Consider the following 23,682-nt stretch of genomic DNA (forward strand, 5'->3'; position numbering starts at 1 on the left):
TTCTCTTTTATAATAAGTAATTTTTTATTTTTATTCTTCCTCCTTCCCCTTTATACAAATATGTTTGTATCTCTAAAATTTTAAGAATTAAGATTTGGATTGCAGGCATGTTTCTTGCACACTTATACTGAAATTCTTTCTTTTTTTTTTTTTTAGTGGAAGGAACAAGCAGTGGTGCCCTCCAGCTTTTTGTTGATGCTGGGGTTCCTGTGAATTCAGACATGATTAGCCATTTTGTGAATGAGGCTCTTGGTGAGACCATTGCTATCATGCTGGGTGACAGAGAAGCCAAGAAGCAAGGTCCTGTGGCTACAAGTGTTTCTGGGGATGTTTCAGCAAGCAACACATACTTGCCGGTAGGAGTGACTCTCCTTTCATGACTTGGAGTCCTGGGAATTTTTGATACATTTATTAAAAAACAGTAAGATGGACAAATTTTAAATTAGGTATCATAATATCATAGTTTGTGGTGGAGATCGATTTTTTATTGCTATGATATAGTAATATTTTCCCCAGCATTTTACTTTAAAAATTTTTAAATCTATAGAAAAGTTGAAAGTATAATACAATGAATGTTTATGTACCCTTTATCTAATATTTACCAATTGATAACTTTTTGACATATTTTATCTGTCTTTGTATGTTGTATATTTAAAAATCATTTGAAAGTTGCAGATATCATGACATTTCACTTCTGAAAGCGTCAGTAGTATCTCCTAAGAACGTGGTACTTTATTACATAATCAAAATGCCATCATCATACTCCTGAAGAAATTTAACATTGAAACATTAATATTATGTTATACAGAGTCTGTATTCAAATTTCCCTGTTGTTCAAAAAATATCCTTTATGGATTTTTTAAAAATTCAAAATATAGCTAATGTTCACACATTACTTTTGGTTATTATATCAACTGCTCTTTTTAATCTTTAAAAGTAAATATATTTTTAGGGACTTTTGTTGTTTGTTTCATCAGCCTTACTATGCTAAATAGTTTCTGATCTATTATAGGAGCATGGAATTATACAAAACCAAAATAGACTCTCTACTACTGCCAGCTGTTTAAAACTTTGTAGTCACTTCTGATTCTGTAGATCACGAGGACATCAGTTTATGTAGGTGAAATATTTAAACTACCTCATTTGAGGTATAAACATAAAGTTACATATTTGAATTTTATAGAGATTGGTATAATGTAATCAGCGTGATGTGATTTGGTACATGGTTTTGGTCTTTTTTAGCTCATTGGTCATGTATTCAGTGCAATGTTGTCAGGGTTATGGCTTTACGTTGGTATATTTTCTGCCTGTATACTGCATATACTGTCATGAGGGTGATTGAATGAGAAAATGTAGAAAAATCAGTTTGAATAGGCAGTATATACAATTGTTAAGAGCATGGACTTAGGAGTTGGGGAGATCTGAATTTGAACCCTCAGCTCTGTTGCTTTAGTTTGATATATATAATAGAGAAAATACATAGAGTTTAAATAACCAAGACTTTACCAAAATCTGCTTACGGAGTAGCTAGGAAGGCAAGCTCCCTTCCCCCACTGCCATATTGTTCATTATCTTCAGAATTGTCATGACTTTTCTGGGTCCTTTGATCTTCCAAATATACATTAAAATTTAGTTTTCAGGTGCCATGAAAGATTTTTTTGGGGTTTTTATGGGAATTGATCTGATTTTGATTGGTTTAATTTGGAGAGAATTGACACCTTTATGATACTGTTACCATCTTAGCCAAGATTTTGTGGAAGATATAGTGAGATGATGAATGAAAAGAGCTTAATCTAGTGTCTGGAATTTAGTACTCAATAACTAATTGTCTATCATCATTATCCATTACCAATACTAATTAGAATACCTTCAAATTCTCTCATGGTGATGGTCAGTAGCATTATATTTGAAAACAGTGCTCTAATTCTGTAGTTTGTGTAGTCAAGAGGAAAGAAAGAAAGGCTGAGAATATGCTAATTATTAAGCAGTGCCGTAGAATTTCTAATATGCTTCATGATTTTAAAATTGCGTATCAAGCGCCTGAGTGGCCCAGTTAGTTAAGCATCTGTCTTCGGCTCAGGTCATGATCCCAAGGTTCTGGGATTGAGTCCCGCATCAGGCTCCTTGCTCGGTGGGGATCCTGCTTCTCCCTCTGCCTGCCGCTCCCCTGGCTTGTGCTCGCTTGCTGTCTCTCTCTCTGACAAATAAATAAATTAAAATCTTTAAAAAAAGATTAAATAAAAGTACATATCAATTTTCAACGTAGAATCAGAGTAAAGACTAATTATCCTCCTGTGTACCCATGTTTTAGAATGAGGAGAAAAAAGACAATGTATTTGAAAATAGGTAAAAGACATGTCTAGACAGTTCATGCACACAAAAGAAATACAAATGGCCCATATACATATATAAAAAATGGTCAATATCACTGATAATAAGAAAAAAATCACTGAAACCTCATTTTTACTTATTAGATTGGTAAAATGCTAGAAGTTTGATAATGACATTGTGTAGAAAACTTTGGAGAAATGGGAGTTCTCACACCTTCTTGTGGTTAGTGTACAATAGTATAACCCTGCAGAGGGAAATTTGGCAATATGTATTTAAATTATAAATGCAATTAACCCTTTAACCAAGCAGTCCCAGTTTTAGGAAGTTATCCCACAGATAATCTATACACATATGAAATGTCTTCAGTCAAAATTACATTTGATGACTCTGGGGAAGGGAATTAGGTAGACAGGATACGGCTAGGAACGGAGACTTAATTCGCACTTTCTTTTGTAGCTTTTTAAATTGAATAATTACCTATTTAACAAATCCATTTTAAAGTGTTTACTTTTACCTTTCTCAGTATTTTCCATCTCCATATTATCTTCATTTTAGCCACCCCCCTGCTTTTTCTTATCCTTCCATTGCTTTTTACAAGCTCTGTGCTTTTGTGCTTAAAGGCTGTTCTTTGATACCTTGTCAGTTAAAATACTTCCTTTCTATTACATGGCCTACCCAGCTTGTGTTTGCATTTGATCTTCAGCTGCATATTCACTGTATTTTCCTCTCTGTATTAGAAGAGGGAGCCTTAGATTTCTTTGGGGCCTACTTCAGAGGCAGAGCTATTTCAATAGCCTGAGGCTCTCTGCAGGCTAGTCTTGAAACTAACAGCTAGAAGTTCAAGGTAGGGCTCCATTTCTTCCCCATTCATTTAAATTCTCTGTAATCTCTGAATGAGCTCATTTCATTGTTTTACATTATCTTTATTTGGGTGATATTGATATCTTATTTTATTTATTTTAGGCAAGAGTATGTACCCCAGTGGCTACCCCACAGCCAACTCCTCCTCTCTCACCTTCATCACTTCCTAAGGAGCGTGTGTTAGTAAAAACTCCAGATTCTTCTCCCTGTGGTTCAGATCATGATTTAGCTATTCCTGCGAAAGAAATATTTGCTGAGAAAGGTAGAAACCTTATTTCTGTACGTCAGTTTTCATCTAATAACTATTACCTAGGATTACATGATTTATTTTATGTTTTATAGATTAGTATCCACATACCTTTTGCTTATTAGGTTGTTTTTTTTTTTAAGATTTTATTTATTTATTCGACAGATATAGAGACAGCCAGCGAGAGAAGGAACACAAGCAGGGGGAGTGGGAGAGGAAGAAGCAGGCTCATAGCAGAGGAGCCTGATGTGGGGCTCGATCCCATAACGCCGGGATCACGCCCTGAGCCGAAGGCAGACGCCTAACCGCTGTGCCACCCAGGTGCCCCTGCTTATTAGGTTTTAGTAAATCATTTTTTCTTGTAAGGAAACTGAGAAATTGGTTGCCACTTTTTAAAGTATATGATCTAGGGGCACCTGGCTGCCTTAGTCAGGAGAGCATGCGACTCTTGATCTTAAGGTTATAAGTTCAAGCCCCACACTGGGCTTAGAGATTACTTAAAAAAATAAAGCGTCTTAAAAAAAAAAAAACTGTTAAAAAATGTATAGGATCTAATACACACCTAGACTACTTTTAAGTTCAGGAGCGCCTGGGTAGCTCAGTCGGTTAAACATCTGCCTTCAGCTAAGGTCATGATCCCGGAATCCTGCATCGGGCTCCCTGCTCAGCGGGGAATCTGATTCTCCCTCTGCCCCTCACCCCACTCGTGCTCTCTCTCTCTCTCAAATAAATAAATAAAATCTTTTTTTAAAAAGACTACTTTTAAGTTCATGGCAGTGTAAAAGTGATAGGTCTTTTAAGGATTATTTTTAGACTTTACTAAATTTTGGAATTTTCCCATTAATGGCCATTATTATTATTATTAATTATTGCTATTATTTGTACACCAAAATGTTAAGAAATTCCTGAAACAACATATTTCGCCTTCCTATGGAGTTGTTTACTGACTTTTATCTTTTAATTTCTTTTTAAACAAAAAATCTTTAGGAAATGATACACCTGCCATCACCCTTGTTAATACCCCAGCGGTTACCCCTGCTACTACCCCTCCTCCTGCAGCAGCTTTTTCCCCAACTTTGTCAGAGATTTCCATGGAGAAATTGAAGCTCTCCAGCCCAGAGCTTCCTAAGCCGTGGAGCGATGGAGACCTGCCACTGGAAGAAGAGAATCCTAACTCTCTTCAAGAAGAACTTCACCCGAGAGCTATGTAAATGATAATATATTCACTTTCAGTAACTGCATTTCATCTTAAGTTGGCGTAGATGATCCATTGAAAACATCAGAAATGATGAAGCTTTATAAACCACAAGCTACTTTATCCTTTAGTAGAAAGAAGTTTCATAAACTTCAAGTTTTTAAAATTTTCACCAGATTTATTTATGCCTTCAGTTCTTTTTTAAAACATTTTTTGTGAAACTGATTAAAATATATATTGTTATAATATTGTGAGTAAAATAGAAAGCTATTTCTCCCCAGAGTGAATCTTCATTTACGCTGATCAGTTAACTTTTATATTACCGTACAGATTTATTTTAGAGATGGTAGAACTTTCAAGATGGTCTATGATTAAAGCATGAAAACAATTTTGGAAAAATGAATCTTGGTAATTATAGTAGTGCAGATTATAGAAATACTTTCTAAAGGAGGCCTTTGAATCTGTTTTTTTTTAATATAAAAATTAATATAGGCCTTCAGTGACGTATTAAGTTCAAAATATGTCTTTTTCTTCTTAGTGTAATGTCTGTGGCCAAGGAAGAAGAACCTGAGAGTGTGGATTTCCCTGCTCAGCCGGCACCTCCAGAACTTCCAATTCCGTTTACACCACTTCCTACTGGCACCAAGGCCCCTTCCCCCACACAGATGCCGGGTTCCGATTCATCAGCAATGGAGAGCACCTTGAGTGTTACCGTCACTGACACTGAGACTTTAGATAGACCTATCTCTGAAGGAGAGATTTTATTCAACTGTGGTCGAAGAGTGGCTCCCAAGAGTAAGTTACCTTGTATCAATTGATTTCACTGGTTAGATTATTATAATTCCTAAGTAATACTTTCCTATGTCAAGTGTTTTTACTTAATTTTCAGGATTAAACATGGTATAATAGAAAGAATATGGACTCTGCAAGTTAACTTTTCTGTGCCTTAATTTCAGAAAGTAAAATCTTGCTCATAAATCTCACCTTCCAGAAATAATATCACTTTTAATAGTTTGGGGTATACTCTTCCAGTCTGGTGTTTTCTATACAGATGTAGATACCTAAATACGCATACTTGTGTATTTGTGTGTGTGTGTATTTTTACCTTTAAATATAGGATCATACTATATATATTGTTTGAAGCCTGAATTTTTTACCTAATAATATATTGTGGACATCTTTCTATATCAATACATATAGCTGTACCTCATTTTTTTAGTTGTGTGTAGTCTATTAAAACATGCCATAATGGTCAGCATGTAAATTGCTTTCTGTATTTCCATACTATACATAACTCTCCGGCAACCATTCTTACACACACACTTTGTGCACCTATCTGTTAAATTCATTAGAATACATGTCTAGAAGTGGAATTGCTGGATCAGAATATGCACCTTTAAAATAGTGATACGTTGCCAACATACTCTTTAGAAAGGTTAACCGGTTTTTAATTTTAATCAGTTTTTAATTACATCAGTAGTATTTAGGAGTGCCTCTTTCTCAATTTCATAGTTACCATTAATATCTATAGTTCTTTTTAATTTCCGACAAGCTAGTAGGTAAAACGAAAATCTCATCTTTGTTATAAAATGTACTTAAAAAAAAAACTGATGAGATTGAGTAGCTTGTGAATTATTATTTATGAACAGTGTTTTTATTGTATTCATTTGAATGTAATGTTCTATGGCTTTATGGTCAGATTATTTACTAGGTTTATGTTCTGTTTTCTAAATTTTTACAATGTAACTTCTAGTTTTAGGAGATGAGGGACTGTATCTGATGAACCTAAATGATAGCTTATCCAGTACTCTGCATGATGCCCTTGAAATGGTAAGAAATTATTGGCTCTGTATTGAATTCTGACACAAAGAATATTTTGATGAATTTGTTGCTATTGATCAGGGTTTTTTCCTCAGATATTTGAGTTATAGGTATAAAATTTAATAAAATATCCATGAAGGAATTTAAGGCTTCTTGCACATTTCATTATCATATTTGCACATTTCATTATCATAATTGTGAGAATGAAAAGAAAATTATTAACTTCTATGGCTCCAGTAGTTGAAAAATACACAGTTAATGTAATTATATAATGAAAATCTAGCTCAGTGCAAATTGTCATATGGGTAGAGTGCCTTTATAATATTTCAAACAGGGCTTTATCTGTTTAAACCTGCTCTCTTATGATGCATTTGTTATTTTTCCCTTATCAGGATTATAATTCTTTGCGCTAAAAATAATTGAATTCATTGGCATAAGAAAAAGAAACTGAAATAGGACACAGTAGTACCAGCACTTCCTAGTTATTACCTAGCTCTATGGAAGAAAAAGTTGGCATTTAAAAACATTATTACAGGGTCTCCTGGGTGGCTCCATTGGTTAAGCTCCTGACTCTTGACTTTGGCTCAGGTCATGATCTCAGGGTCCTGGGATAGAGCCCTGTATTGGGCTCTGCACTCAGCGGGGAGTCTGCTTGAAGATGTTCTCCCTCTCTCTCTCTCTCTCTCTCTCTCTCTCTCTCTCTCCCCCCCCTCTCCCTTTCTCCCCCTGTGCCCCTCCCCTCACTCTCTCTCTCTCTCGCTTGCTCTCTCAAATAAATAAATAAATCTCTAAGAATATATATATATATATATATAATTACAAGGGTGCCTGGGTGGCTCAGTTGGTTAAGCGGCCAACTCTTGATCTCAGCTCAGGTCTTGATCTCTGGGTCATAAGTTCAAGCCCCACATTGAGTCCATGCTAGGCATGGAACCAACTTAAAAAAAAGAAAAAAATATATATATACATACACACACATATATATGAGATTATATTTAAATTATATATAATTATTGCAATATGTGTAATATCAATTAGTATTATAATATATGTAATATCAATTATTACATATCCACATAGAAGTATCATACAGAAATGATGATAGGAATTTTCTTTTGAAATACTATGGAGGAATAGAGATCTTTACTTTTTATATATATTTTTAACCACCTAAGCAAGGGAATGTAGTTGTACTCAACTTTTATCTACATTTATCTATAGCCTTTACTAAGCATTGCTATTATTGTTGCTCTTTTTTAAAAAGTTTGATAATTTTTGACATATGTATATATCTGTAAAGCCATTACCACAATCAAGATAATGAACATATCACCATCCATCACTCCTCAGGGTTTCCTTGTGCCCTTTTTGTAATCTCTCCTCCTCATTTCTTACCAGTCTTCACATCCCCCACACGTCTGCCACAACTGCTGGCCTACTTTCTGTAGCTATAATTAGTTTGCATTTTCTAAAATAACAGAAATGGAATCACCTGGTGTATATTCTTTTTTTTCCAGGTTGCTTTAACTCAGCATAATTATTTTAAGATTCATCTGTGTTGTAGTGTGTATCATAGTTTGTTCCTTTTTATTGCTGAGTAGTAATGTGTTGTACCACAGTTTGTCTATTCACCTGGACATTTAGGGTTTTTTCCAGTTTTGGCTATCACAAATAAAGCAACTATGAAAATTTGTGTATAAGTTTTATATGGACATATGCTTTCATTTCTCTTGGGCAAATACCTAGGAGTGGAATGGATAGGTATGTGATAGGTATATGGTAAACTTTTTAAGAAAAGCTGTTTAATTTGATCTGCTAAAATTTCATGTTGGCCTTTGCATCTATGTTTTATATGAATTACATTTTACAGGAATTACAGGAATCTGCAAAGAGTTTTGGGCTTTGCTCAGGCATGTGGTTAAATTACCTAAAGACAGTTTTACCATTTTGAGTCTTGCTTTAAAGATTCGTGAGGCAACACCAGAGCAGTACTCACTCTAGGGCTGTTTCCTACTGTGGAGGCAAGACCCTTCTAGGCACTCTAGCCAATGCCTCATTAAACGTGGTTTTCCAGCCCACCTGGTAGGAAGAGCTATTGCTCCAGCCCATTTACACGCCTTGGGCACTGTTGGAGCCAGTGCTTTGTCGAGCCTTATGTGGTTACCTCACATGCGTGTGCTGATCAGTATTCAGTGCTCAAAGGGGACCCTCTGCAGATCTCCAGAGTTCTCTCCCTGTGCAGCTTTCACTTTTCCGGGAGCCTGTCTTACACTCTAGCTGTCTTGACTTCCTTGGAGTTTCAGTCCCATCTTCTCAGCTCAAGGGGCCACTGAGCTCTGCCTGCCTTCTCCCTCCTATGCCGCAGCCTGGAAACTCCCACAGGCAGTGAGGTGGGGCAGTCACGGGGCTCTCCTGATTCGTTTCCATCTCTCAGGGATCACCGTCTTTTGTTACCTAATGTCCCATGTCTTGAAATGCAATTTTTTCATATACTTTGTCCATGTTTTAGTAGTTTCAAGGGGTTAGGTAAATCTGAAAGTAAAGTCTGGTGGCATTATTATCTTTCCACTTGTATCATTATACATGATCATGATGAAAACAGAGAGAGTGGTGTATTTTTGAAAAGTCATGTCCTTCTGTCCCTTTATAATCATAACACTAGAAGTTCCTGTAGAGTGACCACTTACAGGGATGTAAACTGGACTGTATATTAAATTCACTGGGGGAGGTTTTAAAAAGTATGCATGCTGGGTCCATCCTCTGATACGCAGATTCAGTAGGTCCTGAGAACTGTATGGTGTCCATACAGTCGTATGGTGTATACTGTGTAGGCAGTGAGAAGCCTAGACCTGTGTATTTTGAAAAAGTTCCCAGTGTTCTCATGTGTGTCCTTTGTTATATGTGACATCTCATTTTACAGATGAAGTTGAGTGAGGTTACAAGATTGTCCATGTCACATAGCTATTCAGTGACAGATACACAACTCTTTTCATAGATACACGATACCTTTTCTTTTCATTTTAAGCTAATAACTGTAAATTTTGAGTTCTTATTGGGGCTATCTGAATCCTAAAGCTTAAGTTACAAGGGGTTGGGTATATGTCCACGAGCCCCTTTGAAGGCTAGGTAGCATCTTTATATTATTAAGGATACTTAATATTGTTAATCGTATAAAGATGCTGAGTCTGGAAATTAATATAGCCAAGTAACAAAAACTGTTAAAAACAATTTGCTTTACTGTATACAGGGGTATAAAATAATGCATTAAGGAGATTTTTTGTAAGGTTTTAATGGAACAATTACTTCTGTAACAATAATTGTTTATTGAAAGTAATTGAGTCCATTATGAAGAGAGTGGAAGTCACTTTTATGAAATAATATGTGGGGAACGCATAAATGAGATGTCTTTATTTTCAGAGAAGCATTAAACTAACATTTGGCTTAATATGTCATTATGGCATTTATACCCATTCTTAGAACTTTATCATGGTGTTTAAGTTTATGGTAAGTTTTTTGTAAGTTTGTTTAAAGTAATAGCTAAACCAAAATGGGACTAAATGATAACATCTTTTTTTTTCTTCATTTGAAATTGAACTCTAATTTAATGTTTTTGCTAAGCCTAAATCGAATATTCTACAAGTTCATTTTTTAAAAAAAAATTTATTCATTTGAGAGAGAGAGAGAGAAAGGAGAGACCAAGAGCAGGGGTGGGGGGTGGGGAGAGGGAGAAGCAGACTCCCCACTGAGCATGGAGACCGATGTTCTGGGCTCATGACCTGAGCTGAAGGCAGAGGCCTAACCGACTGCACCACCCAGGTGCCCCAGATATGCTACAAATTCATAATGAAGTCAAGTATGGTAGTACAGTCTTGAAAATCCAAGAACAACTTGAAGTCCTGTCACCAATAGGCATTTATCTCTATACAGTTGGAAGATAAAGACGTACAGTAATCTAGAGTTAATAAACTTGGTTTCATTACTAGTAAAATACTAAGTAAAACATACTACTGATGGAATTAATAATCTTGTTAATAGTTGTATTTACAAGGGAATCCAGTTTCTCTGACTCTGAGGCCCACACTGTCCTTCGTCTTTGGGGTAGGTCTTAGTTGAAGTACCAGGAAGCCTAGTCTGGGTCCTCCAAGGAGGGCTGCAGTACCTGCTCCCTAGCCAAGGACCAAAGGTCAGCCCAGAGGCAAAGGGACAATCAAAGGTCTATAGGTGCCTTAACAGATTTCTGCAGTTTTTCATTTTTCCCTGTGGTCCAGGTTTCAGCATCCCTGCAGTGCTCTGCCCCCATCACCACACTGTGGTGTTGCTTTGGGTGCTGCATAAATATGAGGCAGGAAACTGTGTGAGCCACAAACTTGATGGCCCTCCACAAAACATTTGTGAATCATTATAGCTCAGTCACTTGGGAGAGAGGGTCCAGTTTTCACGTGTATTATAATAAATGTCCAGTTTCATTGTAACCAAATTATTTTATACTATTGTTTCTATTTGAGGCAAACTAAAGAGTTGTTAGTGTAGTCAAATGGAAATGAGAACTAGATGAAAATAAGAGTCCACCTTCTTTCCATAAAGCACTAATATGACCATTTTCATGATGGCCGGTATGCTTCATTAATCATAAATCAAGAAAAATGCAAGTGTTTCATAGAACTTTTTGTTATGTTAATTGTCTTTATATTTCATTCAGGAAGATGATCCTCCCAGCGAAGGACAAGTGATTAGGATGCCCCATAAAAAAATTCATGCAGATGCAATTCTTTCTCTTCTTGCTAAACAAAACCAGGACTCCTTGGTTTCACAGCAAGCAGTCTATTATTCAGAGGTACTTATTAACCTTAATGATTTTTGTTTTCTTTTGGTTTGGTCTAAATACAGGAAAAATAACAAAAATATTCCTACTTTTAGTGAAAGCATGCTAATTCTTCAACTTATTCAGGGGTCAACCTTATAGTAATTTTAACCTGAAATCAGAGCGCTAGAGTTTTACAGCTGAAAGGAATTTAGGCCATCTGTTCAGCCTTCTTGTTCTACAGCTGAAAAAACTGAAGCCCTTTTAAAACATCAGAGGGTTTCCTTCCTTCCTTTCCTTCCTTCCTCTTTCCTTCCTTCCTTCCTCCCTCCTCCCTCTCTTCCTCCTGCCTCCTCTTTCTTCCTCCCTTCTTTCTTCCTTTCTTTCTTTCTTTCTTTTTCTTTTCTTTTCTTTTCTTTTCTTTTCTTTTCTTTTCTTTTCTGTCTTTCTCCATTACTGAATACTACATGCCAGACAGAGTCTTAGAAAAGGTAAAAAGATGAAGGAGACAGGACGCTACCCTTAGGAAGCTTACAGTTCTGTAGGGAAAAAAGGGCTTAACAATTACTCTGTAGTTGATAACTGATCAAAATATTTAGAAAGTGTTGGATATTATCTCAGTGTGAATAGCACTTTAAATAAAAAGAAAAGTCTGGAGAAGTCGGTGGAACTAGATGATCATAAGGAACCTTTTAAGCCATGGAGAGGATTAGGCACTGTCGAGGCTATTAAGCTATTTTGGGCGAGGAGGTCACAAGGTAAGATACTTAGGAAGGAATATGGAGGTTTTATAATCCAGTCCAGGTGTTTGGAGGGGAAGGCAAAGGAATGAATCCTGATCCGGTTTCACCTGCAACTTTTCATCCCAGATGGACCTTTATGCTCCCTAATGTTACTCTTACTCTGGGGCGCCAGTGTCTGCAGTCTGGGTTGTTGCCAAGATCAATGATACTTATGAGTATGAGAGCACTTGGTGAGTAGGCAAGCTAAAGCTTCAGTAGAGTCATAGAGTATTAAGGTGTTAAATAGCTCAGCAATACAAGTACCCTAGAAAGTTGATTCACAGTAGAGAAGGTACGATTTATTGCACAACATTTTATATGGTAGTGGCAGACTAATAGAGATACTGAGAAACATTCTTAATGAATTTCTAGGGAAAGTGTATCTGCTGTGGTTCTAAACTTTGCCTAAGAGTCTCCAAAGGTTTTATATTAATTGCAAAACAATCCTTTTCTATTTAGATGTTGTTGAGGTAATTGATGTTCCTAAAGAAAAGTCAGATTAGGGACTTAGAGGAGATAGAAATACACAGGAATTTGGGAAAATGTAGAAAATCTTGAGTGTTGAGCTAAGAAGTTAGATTTTACTTTATAGTCAACAGAGCCATCGAAGATATTTCAGCAGTGATTTCTTCATATATTCTAGAAAAACACTTGGTTGAAGTTAAACCCCATTTATATGAGAAACAGGAAAGCTTTCAGATATTGGAGTTTTTATTCAGTTCTTGATTAGTAAACTCATAGTTAGAATATTTCGAAGTCACAAAATGTGATAGTGATCAGAAAATAGAAGTCGTAATTTTTTTTAGTTTTTAAATTTTTTTTATAGATTTGATAAAGAAATGAATTTGTACTTGTATACTTTCTGAGGGGGGAAGAATTTTATTAAATATGATGAAAGTAGTCTTCTTCAACTTAGGTACTTATAAAAAATGTAATTATTTGGGTGGGGGTAATGTTTATGTCACTTAACTGTAAGGTTCACCCTAACAGGCACTTTTCATTAATGAAGAATAAAAGATAAGTTTTCTATTATTTTAATTTGAAGCTGTGTGAACAATATGTAATGTGTGCCATTATTTAGTTTAAATCATAAAATTTTTCTTATGTGTTTTGCTATCTTATTTGGATTTTGAAAAGCAGATAATGGTTATTTAACTTCATAATAAAGGAGATATTAGCAACAAGGCCTATTGCTAGATGCCTGATTGAACTAACTTTTTAAGCCTGGCTTTCAGTAGTGTGTTTGTGTGTGTGTGTGTGTGTGTGTGTGTGTGTGATAATAAGCACTTTCTAAAATACCTTTCAAGCAGTCAAGTGCATTGGTTCATGGTATTTGATAAATTTTTCCTGTTTTGACTTGATTTTAATATAGTGTTTTTAACAATTGTTTCTACCTTTTATAGGACTTGGAAAACAGTGCAGGTGAACTTAGTGAAGGACAAAGACCCAGGCTGACAGCAGCAGCAGAGAACATCTTACTGGGACATTCTGTCTCTATGCAGCCACCTGCCACTAATGCAGAGGCTTTGGATCAAAAATGTGGTCCTAAGCCATTATCTCAGCAATTTGACACAGTTACAGGTATACACCAAAATATTGCTTCTTGACGTATCATTTATTAGACTGTACTTGAATCCCATCACACTTTCTTTGTACTGTTTCCATGCTGAATGCTATATTCTGTTTTTTGTTATAATTACAGTAGTGATCCTAATCTGAATTAAGAAAATAGCTATTTTTAGGTGGGGGCAAAATTTCTTTATTAAAAAGGGTCTTCATTATTGAAAAGTTTAGTAATGACTTTTTGTGGTCTATATACCAATATTTTCCCAAATGTGATTCAGGTATCAGTGTGAGTATGTGAGCCACTGGGTGGTGCATGGAATAATTTTGGTAATATGCATACATATACTTAAAATTTTTTAATAGTGATATATTTATTTTACTGTATACTAGAAAAATATAATTTAGAACACCAAACTATGACAGAACATCTCTTATTTAGGACAAGGTTAAATTAGATAATATTGTAGAAATTCACTCTTTACATTGTATAAATTTCTGACACAGTGCTCAGTGCACTCATGACTATTTTGGAACCTCATTAGCCAGACTTTCTGCTATAACACTTTGGAAATAAGAATAGAAGAGAGAATATCGATCACTAGCATATACAGTTGATTCTCATTATCTGTGCTAGTTATATTCAATGGAGTCACCGGGAACACTGAATTAGTATATACTGACCCATTGCTCCTTGGGGAAAATACAGGCCTGGATTCCTGCAAGCCTCTGATCATAACATCTCTGTCAGCTGATCAATATATATCCTGTGTTATGTGTGTTTCTATTTAAAGAAATTTATTGTAATATATATTGTTGGTGCATTAACATTGAGCTCAGTGTCCACAACACTGTAGCTCAGGCCTGAACAAAGCTTATGGAATCCATGTATTTTCTCCCTGAGGCCCGGCATTNTTCCTTTGTGCACTTAGGATACCAGATAGACTTCAGCACTATGCGTGGGGGCCACTTGAAACCACAGATCACCAACAAAAAGCACAAAAATGTGAACAGACAGTAAATAAACAACAAAAAGGACCTTTGTTTACAGTATAAGAGCTGAAATAAGAAAACAGAGCATCACCTTGGTTCAGCCTCAGCTGGTAAAGTGTATGTAAGGTGATGCAGAAGTTTTTTTACTGGTCTACATGTGTCTGTGAATGACCACAAAATCCCTGCTACTGTTGATTTTGGGGTTAGAAATAAATTTTATTGAGTAGGTGAATTTGTAGCCAATTAAAGAGGAGCAAATATATTCTCATTTGCTGATTTTTCCATGCCCATTGCTGTATTATCTTAAGTGAAAAGAACTTCTGGAGGTATGCAGATTTTCCAAAAATCAGAAAAGGAAGTGCATGAAATTAGAAAAACATTGGTATTGAGTGAGCACCTTATATCATTCAGAACTGAGAGAAATTCACGACTACATTTTCCAGGAGAATTAATGTAAAGATTGGAGTTATTTCTCATTTTGTGCACATAGTGAGAGCATTAAATGTTTTGCATTCTTTTAAATGAGTGGGATTTTAAAATGGCATAAAATGTGACTTTTTCAAGTTTTTAAATTCGTTAGTTAACATATAATGTAATATTAGTTTCAGGTGTACAATATAGTGATTCAGCACTTTCATACATCACCAGGATGCTCATCACAAGTGTTCTCCTTAATCCCCATCACCTGTTTCACCCGCCCCCCCTACCCCCAACTTCACCTTCCTTCTGGTAGCTATCAGTTTGTTCTCTGCAGTTAAGAATCTGTTTCTTGGTTTGCTCCTTTTCCCTCCCTTTGCTCGTTATTTGTAGCCAGCTAACTGCAGATTGCAGTTAAACAGAGTTGACACCAGGTGGCTCTCACAGATCACTTGAGAGCTGCTAGGTACTTGAGAAAAACTAGGTACTTGTTAAATTATTATGGAATAAATACATGAGGATATATCCTGTTTAGTCCCTGCTTATCCCTCTGGTAGCACCTAGCATATTATCTACCGTCAAGTGTATTTATAACAGTAGGTACACTGTAGGTATTTGCTTAATAGGAAAAAACAGTAAATTATATGGCATAACGTTAAGATCAAGCATATAGATGAGGCAATATACCAGAATGTGGCTAAGCATTTGGGCTTTTGGAGTTTCAGATATCAATTTGAGTTCCTGCTCTGTGTCTTTGAGGCAAGTAACTTAATATCTCTGAGCCCAATAATTTTGTTGGGACTGTATTTCTATTAGATTTATACAAGTAGAATATATTAGTAAATTACAGTATTATTTGTTTTAGGAATCTATAATGGAGTAAACAAATGAATGGATCACAATAATTCTTTTCAAAACAGCAATGTTTTATGAAGCAATCTATCAATGACCTTTTGAGTTAATTCATTTGTCTGCTTCCTGTATGGTTGGGAATAGAATTTATCTGCTTAATTTACAAAAACCAAATAAGGAAATGTTCAGAATTTATTATGGGCCACCCAGTGTGTTTCAGTTATACTGCACTGTTAGCTGCAGTTGGAAGCTATTGAAAATGTGCATTTTGCAGATTAAAAAAGTGTTGATAGTGGTTTAGATGTTGAAGCTATAATTCTTATTTCATAAAAAAAGCCCTTCTCATTTATTTTATCTATGGGTTGTGTATCCCATTTGTTAACTGAGAATCTCTCTTTTTAAAATTAGTATGAGGAAGAATGTCTGCTTTAGAAGTTTCCAAATAATAAAAAAGTATAATTAAAAAAAAAAATCTCTGAGCCCAAGTTCCTTCATCTATCAAGTACGGATATTAGTGTCTTAATTATCTATCGCCATTTAACAAATTACCCCAGAATTTAGCAGCCGAAGACAGCAAACATTTATTATCTCACACAATTCTGAAAGTCTTGAATCTGGTTGTGGCTTAGCTAGGTAGTTCTCAGGATCTCCCATGGGGTTGCACGCAAGCTGTTTCCTGGGGCTGAGGTTATCTGAAGGCTTCTACTAGGGTTGGAGGATCTTTTTTCCAAGCTCACTCACATGGCTGCTGGCAGGAGGCCTCAGTTCCTCACTACAAGAACCTTTTTTAGAACCACTGATGGTATAGCAGCTGGCTTCCCACCAAGATAATCTGAGAGAAAGTAAGCAATCAAGATGGAAACCACGAAGTCTTTTATAACCTCATCTCAGAAGTGACACGCCATCGTTTCTGCCACATTCTATCAATAACACAGAGCAATCCTGGAATAATATAGTATGGGACTACAGAAAGGTGTGAATACCAGGAGACAGGATTCAGGGAGCCATCTTGGAGGCTGGTTACCACAAACGGTGTCCACCCTTTAAGTTTATTAGGAATGGTGAATGACAATGCATATTAAGTAGTCAGCACAGTGGTTAGCACGTGGTAAGTGGTGTTCTCTTTAATAATACTTGGAGTATGTAAAAATACCTTCTTACATGTATTCAGTAGAAACAGAAACTATCTGCAGTTGCCTAAAAGGACTATGCCCTTAGAGAACTGATTTGTTCCTCTTGTTTTAAGTATTTTGTTATATAATAGTTACTATAGAAGAATGAATACCATGTGTCGTATTTCTGCTGGTGGCTAATCTCATGCCTTTTATATATATATATATTTTTTTTATTAGAGAGAGAGAGAGGTGGGGAGGGGCAGAGGGAGAGAGAGAATCTTAAGCAGGCTTCATTCCCAGTACAGAGCCCGACTCAGGGCTCGATCCCACAACCCTGACCTGATCATGACCTGAGCCAAAATCAAGAGTTGGATGCTTAACCAACCGAGCCAACCAGGTGCTCCTATATTGATTTTTAAAATACCTTTACCTATGGAGGGTCATTAATTCTTACCCCGCATCTCTCCAGCTCTGTTCATTTTCAGAAAGTATCCTATTTGCAACCTTTTTTCCCCTACCACTCTTCCTAATCCTGAGGCTCTCAGTTTGGGTTGAGTAACAAAAAGATACAAAATTAGTTTTGAAGAATTGCCTTAAGAACCCTAATATCTAAACTGGTATTTTTGAATGAATTGTGAGAACTCTGGAATATGCTACCAATTATAGCCCTCATTTATTCAGAAAACTTATATTGAATACCTACTTGTACCATATTACATCAGTATGGTGTTAAGCACTTGAGATACAGAGGTGATAGGCAATCTGCCCTCAAGGAGGTTTACAAAGTCTTACTGTAGAAGAAATACAAGAAAGATTATATAGTACCATGTGATTAGTACAACAACACAGACCACTCTGGGGGTGCAGGGGAGGACTCTACCCACACATGCAGGCTCAGAGAAGGTTTTCCACAAGTCGATATGAAATTGAATCTTAATGTGGAGTATAATAAGCATGTTCCAGGTGGTTCATTTACTTATTCAGAAAATAAGCTGTTCCAAATAGAAAATAATGCCGATCTTATTTTATATTTATGCCCATGGAAAATTCAGTCTTGAATTTCTATCAATTCTGATGTTTTGTGTTATTGACAGATCCATTAAGGATTATAAGTAAACTACTGAGATGATGATCTTTGTCTTTTATTTAGCATGATCATCTAAGGTACAGTGTGATAAAGAGACTGGAAAGGATTAAGACTGGAGGCAAGGAGCCTGACTGGACAGCTGTTACAGTAAAGCTGGTGAAAACATTATTCAACAGTGAGGAATTGTAAAAAGGGAGATTTGAGAGACAAGAAGGAGAATGGACAAGACTTAGTTCAAATATGAGAGGAGCAAAAGAAGGAAAATCTGTCCATGTGGTTGGATAGACGGAATTTCCATTCACTAAGAGAGAGGGAATATTGAGAAAGGATAGAATTAGGAGGAAATAAGAATGAATGGGGTTTTAAGCATGTGGAATTTGAGGCACCTTTGGGTTTCATACAAATGGAAAAATATATTAGATGTGACAAACCCAAAGCTGCTGCTGGCACTGGCAATTTTGGGTGGACTTAGTCTTCTCTGAAAGTCTAAGTTTTTTTTTTTTTTTTTAAGATTTTTATTTATTTATTCAACAGAGATAGAGACAGCCAGCGAGAGAGGGAACACAAGCAGGGGGAGTGGGAGAGGAAGAAGCAGGCTCATAGCGGAGGAGCCTGATGTGGGGCTCGATCCCATAACGCCGGGATCACACCCTGAGCCGAAGGCAGACGCTTAACGACTGCGCCACCCAGGCGCCCCATAAAAGTCTAAGTTTCTTAATCTAAGGTTGCTTTTTCATTGCAGTAAGATTCTAGAAGAATAAAATCAGGGATTTTAAGTTATGATAAATTTTACGTGAATGATATAATAGTTACAAAGAGCTAAGTTACATTGTACAGACAAGACACCCACATTCAATGAGCATACTTTTTAGAGGTGACACCGTTGTGTTGTTGAGCAAATTTAGCATTGTTATGATGGCTGTCATGGAATTCTTTCCTGACCCTTTATCCCTGGGTTAGATACCTGTCATATGTGCTCTCTGTATAGTCCTGTACTGTTGCCTGCCTAATGTGGCTTTTGTCACACCGATCTGTAATCTCACTTGAGGGTAGGGACTTTATCTTGTTTACTGTCCTATCCCTGTCATCTAGCAGAGTCTCTAGCACCCAGGACATAGTCAGTAAATATATGTTAAAAGGTAGGGTGTTCTATGAGTTGAAAGCTATTACACACTTTGAATGCTTTGGGGAGATATTTGATTATATATTTGTACATTTAGGTCTTTTATCAAAATTTACCTTGTGTCTTTTTAATGAATTTTTTCTTTATACGATACATAACCATATAAATTTTACATAAAACAAAATGTGATTGTATCATACATTAAAGTATAGACTATTTTTTGGGAGTGCCTTTCATCCATTCCGCAGCCTCACATTTTCTCCTATTCCATATTTTGCCTTTCCCCCGCTAACTCATGTTAAGATTCTGGCGCGTAATCTTCCTGTTTTTGTCCATAGACACACTCACGTGTATAATATACATGATAGATACATATGATGTGTGTGTGTGCTGTTATTTTACAAGTTGAGATCATATCATGCCCACTTGCCTGCATTTGTTTTTACACAGTAAATCCTATGGAAATTATTCACAAGTCTCTGATTGCCTATGAGTTTCTATGTCTTTTCATGTTTGTTGGACATTCGGATTTGCTTTTTTGTCAATTACCTACTTAAGTTCTTTCCCCATCTGTTAGGTTCTAAATTTTTCTTACAACTTTGTAAGAACTATTTCTATATTTTAGATGTTTTCTATCATCTGTATTGCAAATATCTTTTTCCAAACTTATACTGAATTCGTTGACGTTATTTATGGTCTTTCTTTGTCATATAGCTAACATAATTTTTTATATAGTTATTTCTTTTATGCTTTATGTGTTTTATGGCTTGATTAGGTTTCTCCTAACACAAGTTTATACCTGTAGTCTCCTAGATTGTCTTGCAAAGTTTTCATTATTTAGTAATTTGTATTTAAGTCTGTCTGGAATTTACTTTGGAAATGGTGTAAGGTAGAAGTCTAATATGATTTTCTTCCACATAAATAGCTAGTTGGGCCGGTATCAACTAATATATAAACTGTTTTCCTTTCTACTGAATTAAAATATCAACCAGTTTGTATAGTATTCTCCTAGATGTAGGAATATTTTTCTGGATTCTTTATTATAACTATTCTGGATTCTTTATAATCTAAAACATATTAGACTATTGTGTCTTTATGGCACATTCTGTTATCTGATAGGGCAGGTTTCCACTTCAAAAATTTTTTCATACTTTTGTTCGCAGGTCTCAGGCATTTATTCCATATAAACTCTAAAACTTTTTTTTTTCTGGTAAAAATCACCCTAATTGGAATTGTACTAAGTTATGTATTAATATTGGAAGAATTAATATTTTATGGTATATCTTACTATTCAGATCTTGTTTTGTTCTCATCAATAAGATGTAATAATTTTCATCATATGGATTATATGCTTTTCTTAATAATCTTATTTTTAATTATTTTAAAGTTTTGGTCACTATAGTAAAGGATTATTTTTCCATTTTTAGGTGCATACTGGTATAATATAGAGAAAAACCAGTGATTTTTGTATATTTATCTAGTATTCAGTCACATCACTGAATTCTCTTCTTAATTCTAATAGAGTTCTTTTTCCTCACTAGAGTCTTTCGTTTTTCTAGATATATAACCATATTTCAGCACAGAGTTTTTAATATCTTCTCTTTTAACATTATATGTGCTAATTCTTTTATCATAATTCATTTGCCAGTCTTAGGAAAATCTTAGAAAAGTGACATGAATAGAATAAGACATATCAGAATATAAGGAAGCCAATATATAAGGCCTGGAACAATAGTTAATCTGAAAGATGGATATTATTACCATTACTAAATTAATCATATCATGCTAGATAATTAAATGACAATAAAATAAGTGATAATTGTGAGAAATTGCTTTGTATAGATTGAATCTGGAAAGGTAAAAATTAAAGCTCAAGGTATATATTTTGCTTTATGTAAAACTCACCTAAAAATGGAGATTAACATAAAAGATCAGAGGGTAATTTATTTGCTATACCTAAGAAATTGTCAATACACTGACATTTTTTTTTTAGAGAGGGAGAGTTCGGGCGGGGGGGGGGGAGGATCAGAGAGAGACTCTTAAGCAGGCTCCACACCCAGCATGGAGCCCAACACAGGGCTCCATCTCACAACCCTGAGATTATGACTTGAGTTGAGATCAAAAGGCATATGCTTAACCAACTCAGCCACCCAGGCACCCGCTACACTGACTTCTCTTTTAATACACTGACTTTAAAGGGAAAATATTTATGATGTCTTTAAAATATTATTTCATTTAAAACAATTTGTGTATAATGCTTCAGATATAGATCTATTTCTGTTGACTACAATGAGATATACTATACTGTGCTAAAAATTTAAAAGGTGGCCATTAATTAGCAAAAACAGAATTTTCTTAGAAATACTTCAGCAAGAATGTCAAATAAAGAACAATGACTGGGAGTTGGAAAATGAGGATTTTAATTCCTCTTACTAGCTCTCTGCTTTTTTGGATAGTCCGTTAACTTCTCTGAGCCTTAGCTTTGTCAGTAAATGATAGTTATAAAACTATCAGACCTGCCTACCTTACAGAATGATTGTAATATTCAAATTAAATGATAATGTATGTGAAAGTGCTTGGAGTATAAGGTGCAATATAAATGTACCATGATATTATTAGATAAATTGATAGCTCTGCTCCTATTGCCTTCTTTTTATTGATTTGATTGAGATGCCATTTGGATGAGGAAAAGAACTTGATCATTTGAAGAAAAATGTCTACAGAACAGAGTTAAGCAATATTAACATTTTCTAGCTAGGAAATTACCCTTGCTTTCATACTACATTTTAGAAAGAAAGTATTCTAGTCTACTGATAGAAAAGGTAAGCTGGAATGTTAGGAGTTGATGTGAGGGGTGGGGTTGGGTGTAGACTGCATGAGCAACTTGTTGATTGGAACCTTAGAATAGTCCATAGACTTGTCTGAACATAGGTACTTTTTGCATTCTCTGCAAGCTTTGATTTTAATTGCAATGAAGACTTGGTACCAGATTATTTTGGTTAAAGTACACTACTACTACTTATTCAGCAATGAGAAATATTGGTAATTTTAGTCAATTACTTGTTCTTTTTCTAAGATAAATGAAACAATTAATTTTAACTTTTTGTTTATATATTTGATAACAGGTGGTGGTTATGAAGATTCATGTGCTAGTCATGGTCCAATGAGTTTGGGAGAATTGGAGTTGCAGCCAAATTCTAACCCTGCCCTTCCCACAACACTTCTGACAGCACAAGAAAATGATGTTAAATTATCAGGAGCTGCTGAAGATATTCATCAGGTACCCAATTAATAACCCTTGTACTTTACTTAAAATGAGAATGGTAACAATATTGTCTTAGTATGGTATAATGTCAGGAGCATAGTCTTTGGAGTCATGCTTCCTTTATTTACTAATTCACGCCTGGATACAAATCTTAGCTCTTAGGATTCTAGCTGTGACCTTGAATACATAGCCTTTTTCTTTCTTTCTCTCTCTTTTTTTTTTTTTTTTTAAGATTTTATTGATTTGTCAGAGAGAGAGAGAGAGCACAAGCAGGGGGAGTGGCAGGCAGAGGAAGAAGCAGGCTTCCTGCTGAGCAAGGAGCCGAAGGTGGGACTCGATCCCACCACCCTGGGATCATGACCTGAGCTGAAGGCAGATGCTTAACCGACTGAGCCACCCAGGCGTCCCACATAGCCTTTTTCTAAGCCTCAGTTTCCTCATCTATATGTTAAAGATTAAAAGTAATATATATAAAGTGCCTGTCACCTATTAGGTAGCTATTATCATTTATACTTTGTATCCCCATGCAATATCGAACTCAGTAATTTGCCGTAGTAGGTACTCAAGAATTATTTATTGTATTAAAATTTGCAAAAGTTGTTAACATGAAAACGTAAGAAATTTCGTATTGAGTTAGGCCAATGGCCCGTATAATCTTAAGTACTGAAAAAATAGATTAATTACTCTTCAACATGTAAAGAAATGTTCACGTTATTAAAAACAGTTTTGGGGGCGCCTGGGTGGCACAGCGGTTAAGCGTCTGCCTTCGGCTCAGGGCGTGATCCCGGCGTTATGGGATTGAGCCCCACATCAGGCTCCTCTGCTATGAGCCTGCTTCTTCCTCTCCCACTCCCCCTGCTTGTGTTCCCTCTCTCTCTGGCTGTCTCTATCTCTGTCAAATAAATAAATAAAATCTTAAAAAAAAAAAACAGTTTTGTATCTGTGTAATAGCAATGCATTTCTCACTGTAGATTAGTTTATTCACTAAGTATTTATTGCATGGTGTTGTATAGCATTGCATGGTATTGGTATTACTGGTTGCAACCTCAGGAGTTTCCTGGGTGAAATTTGAAACTGGCTTCCTATGCATGGAGAGCATCCTATGCATGGAAAGCAAGGAGAGACCAAATAAAGACGCAGACCACTTCAGATTGGTAGGTGGCAGGTTCAGTAAGTAAGGGAACTTACTTATGAGGCTTGTTTTGGGCAGCTGTAAGACAAGTAGATCT

General features: G+C 35.8%; 1 protein-coding gene across 3 annotated transcripts in view; it reads left to right on the plus strand.

Annotated features, from left to right (window-relative positions):
- The window catches only part of KIAA0586 (KIAA0586 ortholog), a 123,252-nt gene that overhangs the window by 45,403 nt on the left and 54,167 nt on the right, over window positions 1–23,682 (plus strand). For all 3 annotated transcript variants that reach the window (XM_008702210.2, XM_040641886.1, XM_040641887.1), the window contains exons 22-29: window positions 157–356; window positions 3,295–3,454; window positions 4,427–4,646; window positions 5,173–5,429; window positions 6,388–6,464; window positions 11,155–11,289; window positions 13,442–13,619; window positions 22,314–22,468. In XM_008702210.2, coding sequence (XP_008700432.2) covers window positions 157–356; window positions 3,295–3,454; window positions 4,427–4,646; window positions 5,173–5,429; window positions 6,388–6,464; window positions 11,155–11,289; window positions 13,442–13,619; window positions 22,314–22,468 — 1,382 coding nt within the window. The remainder of the gene's footprint in view (window positions 1–156; window positions 357–3,294; window positions 3,455–4,426; window positions 4,647–5,172; window positions 5,430–6,387; window positions 6,465–11,154; window positions 11,290–13,441; window positions 13,620–22,313; window positions 22,469–23,682) is intronic.

Source organism: Ursus maritimus, unplaced genomic scaffold (assembly GCF_017311325.1).
Source record: "Ursus maritimus isolate PB19 unplaced genomic scaffold, ASM1731132v1 scaffold_25, whole genome shotgun sequence".
NCBI classification, from domain to species: Eukaryota; Metazoa; Chordata; class Mammalia; order Carnivora; family Ursidae; genus Ursus; species Ursus maritimus.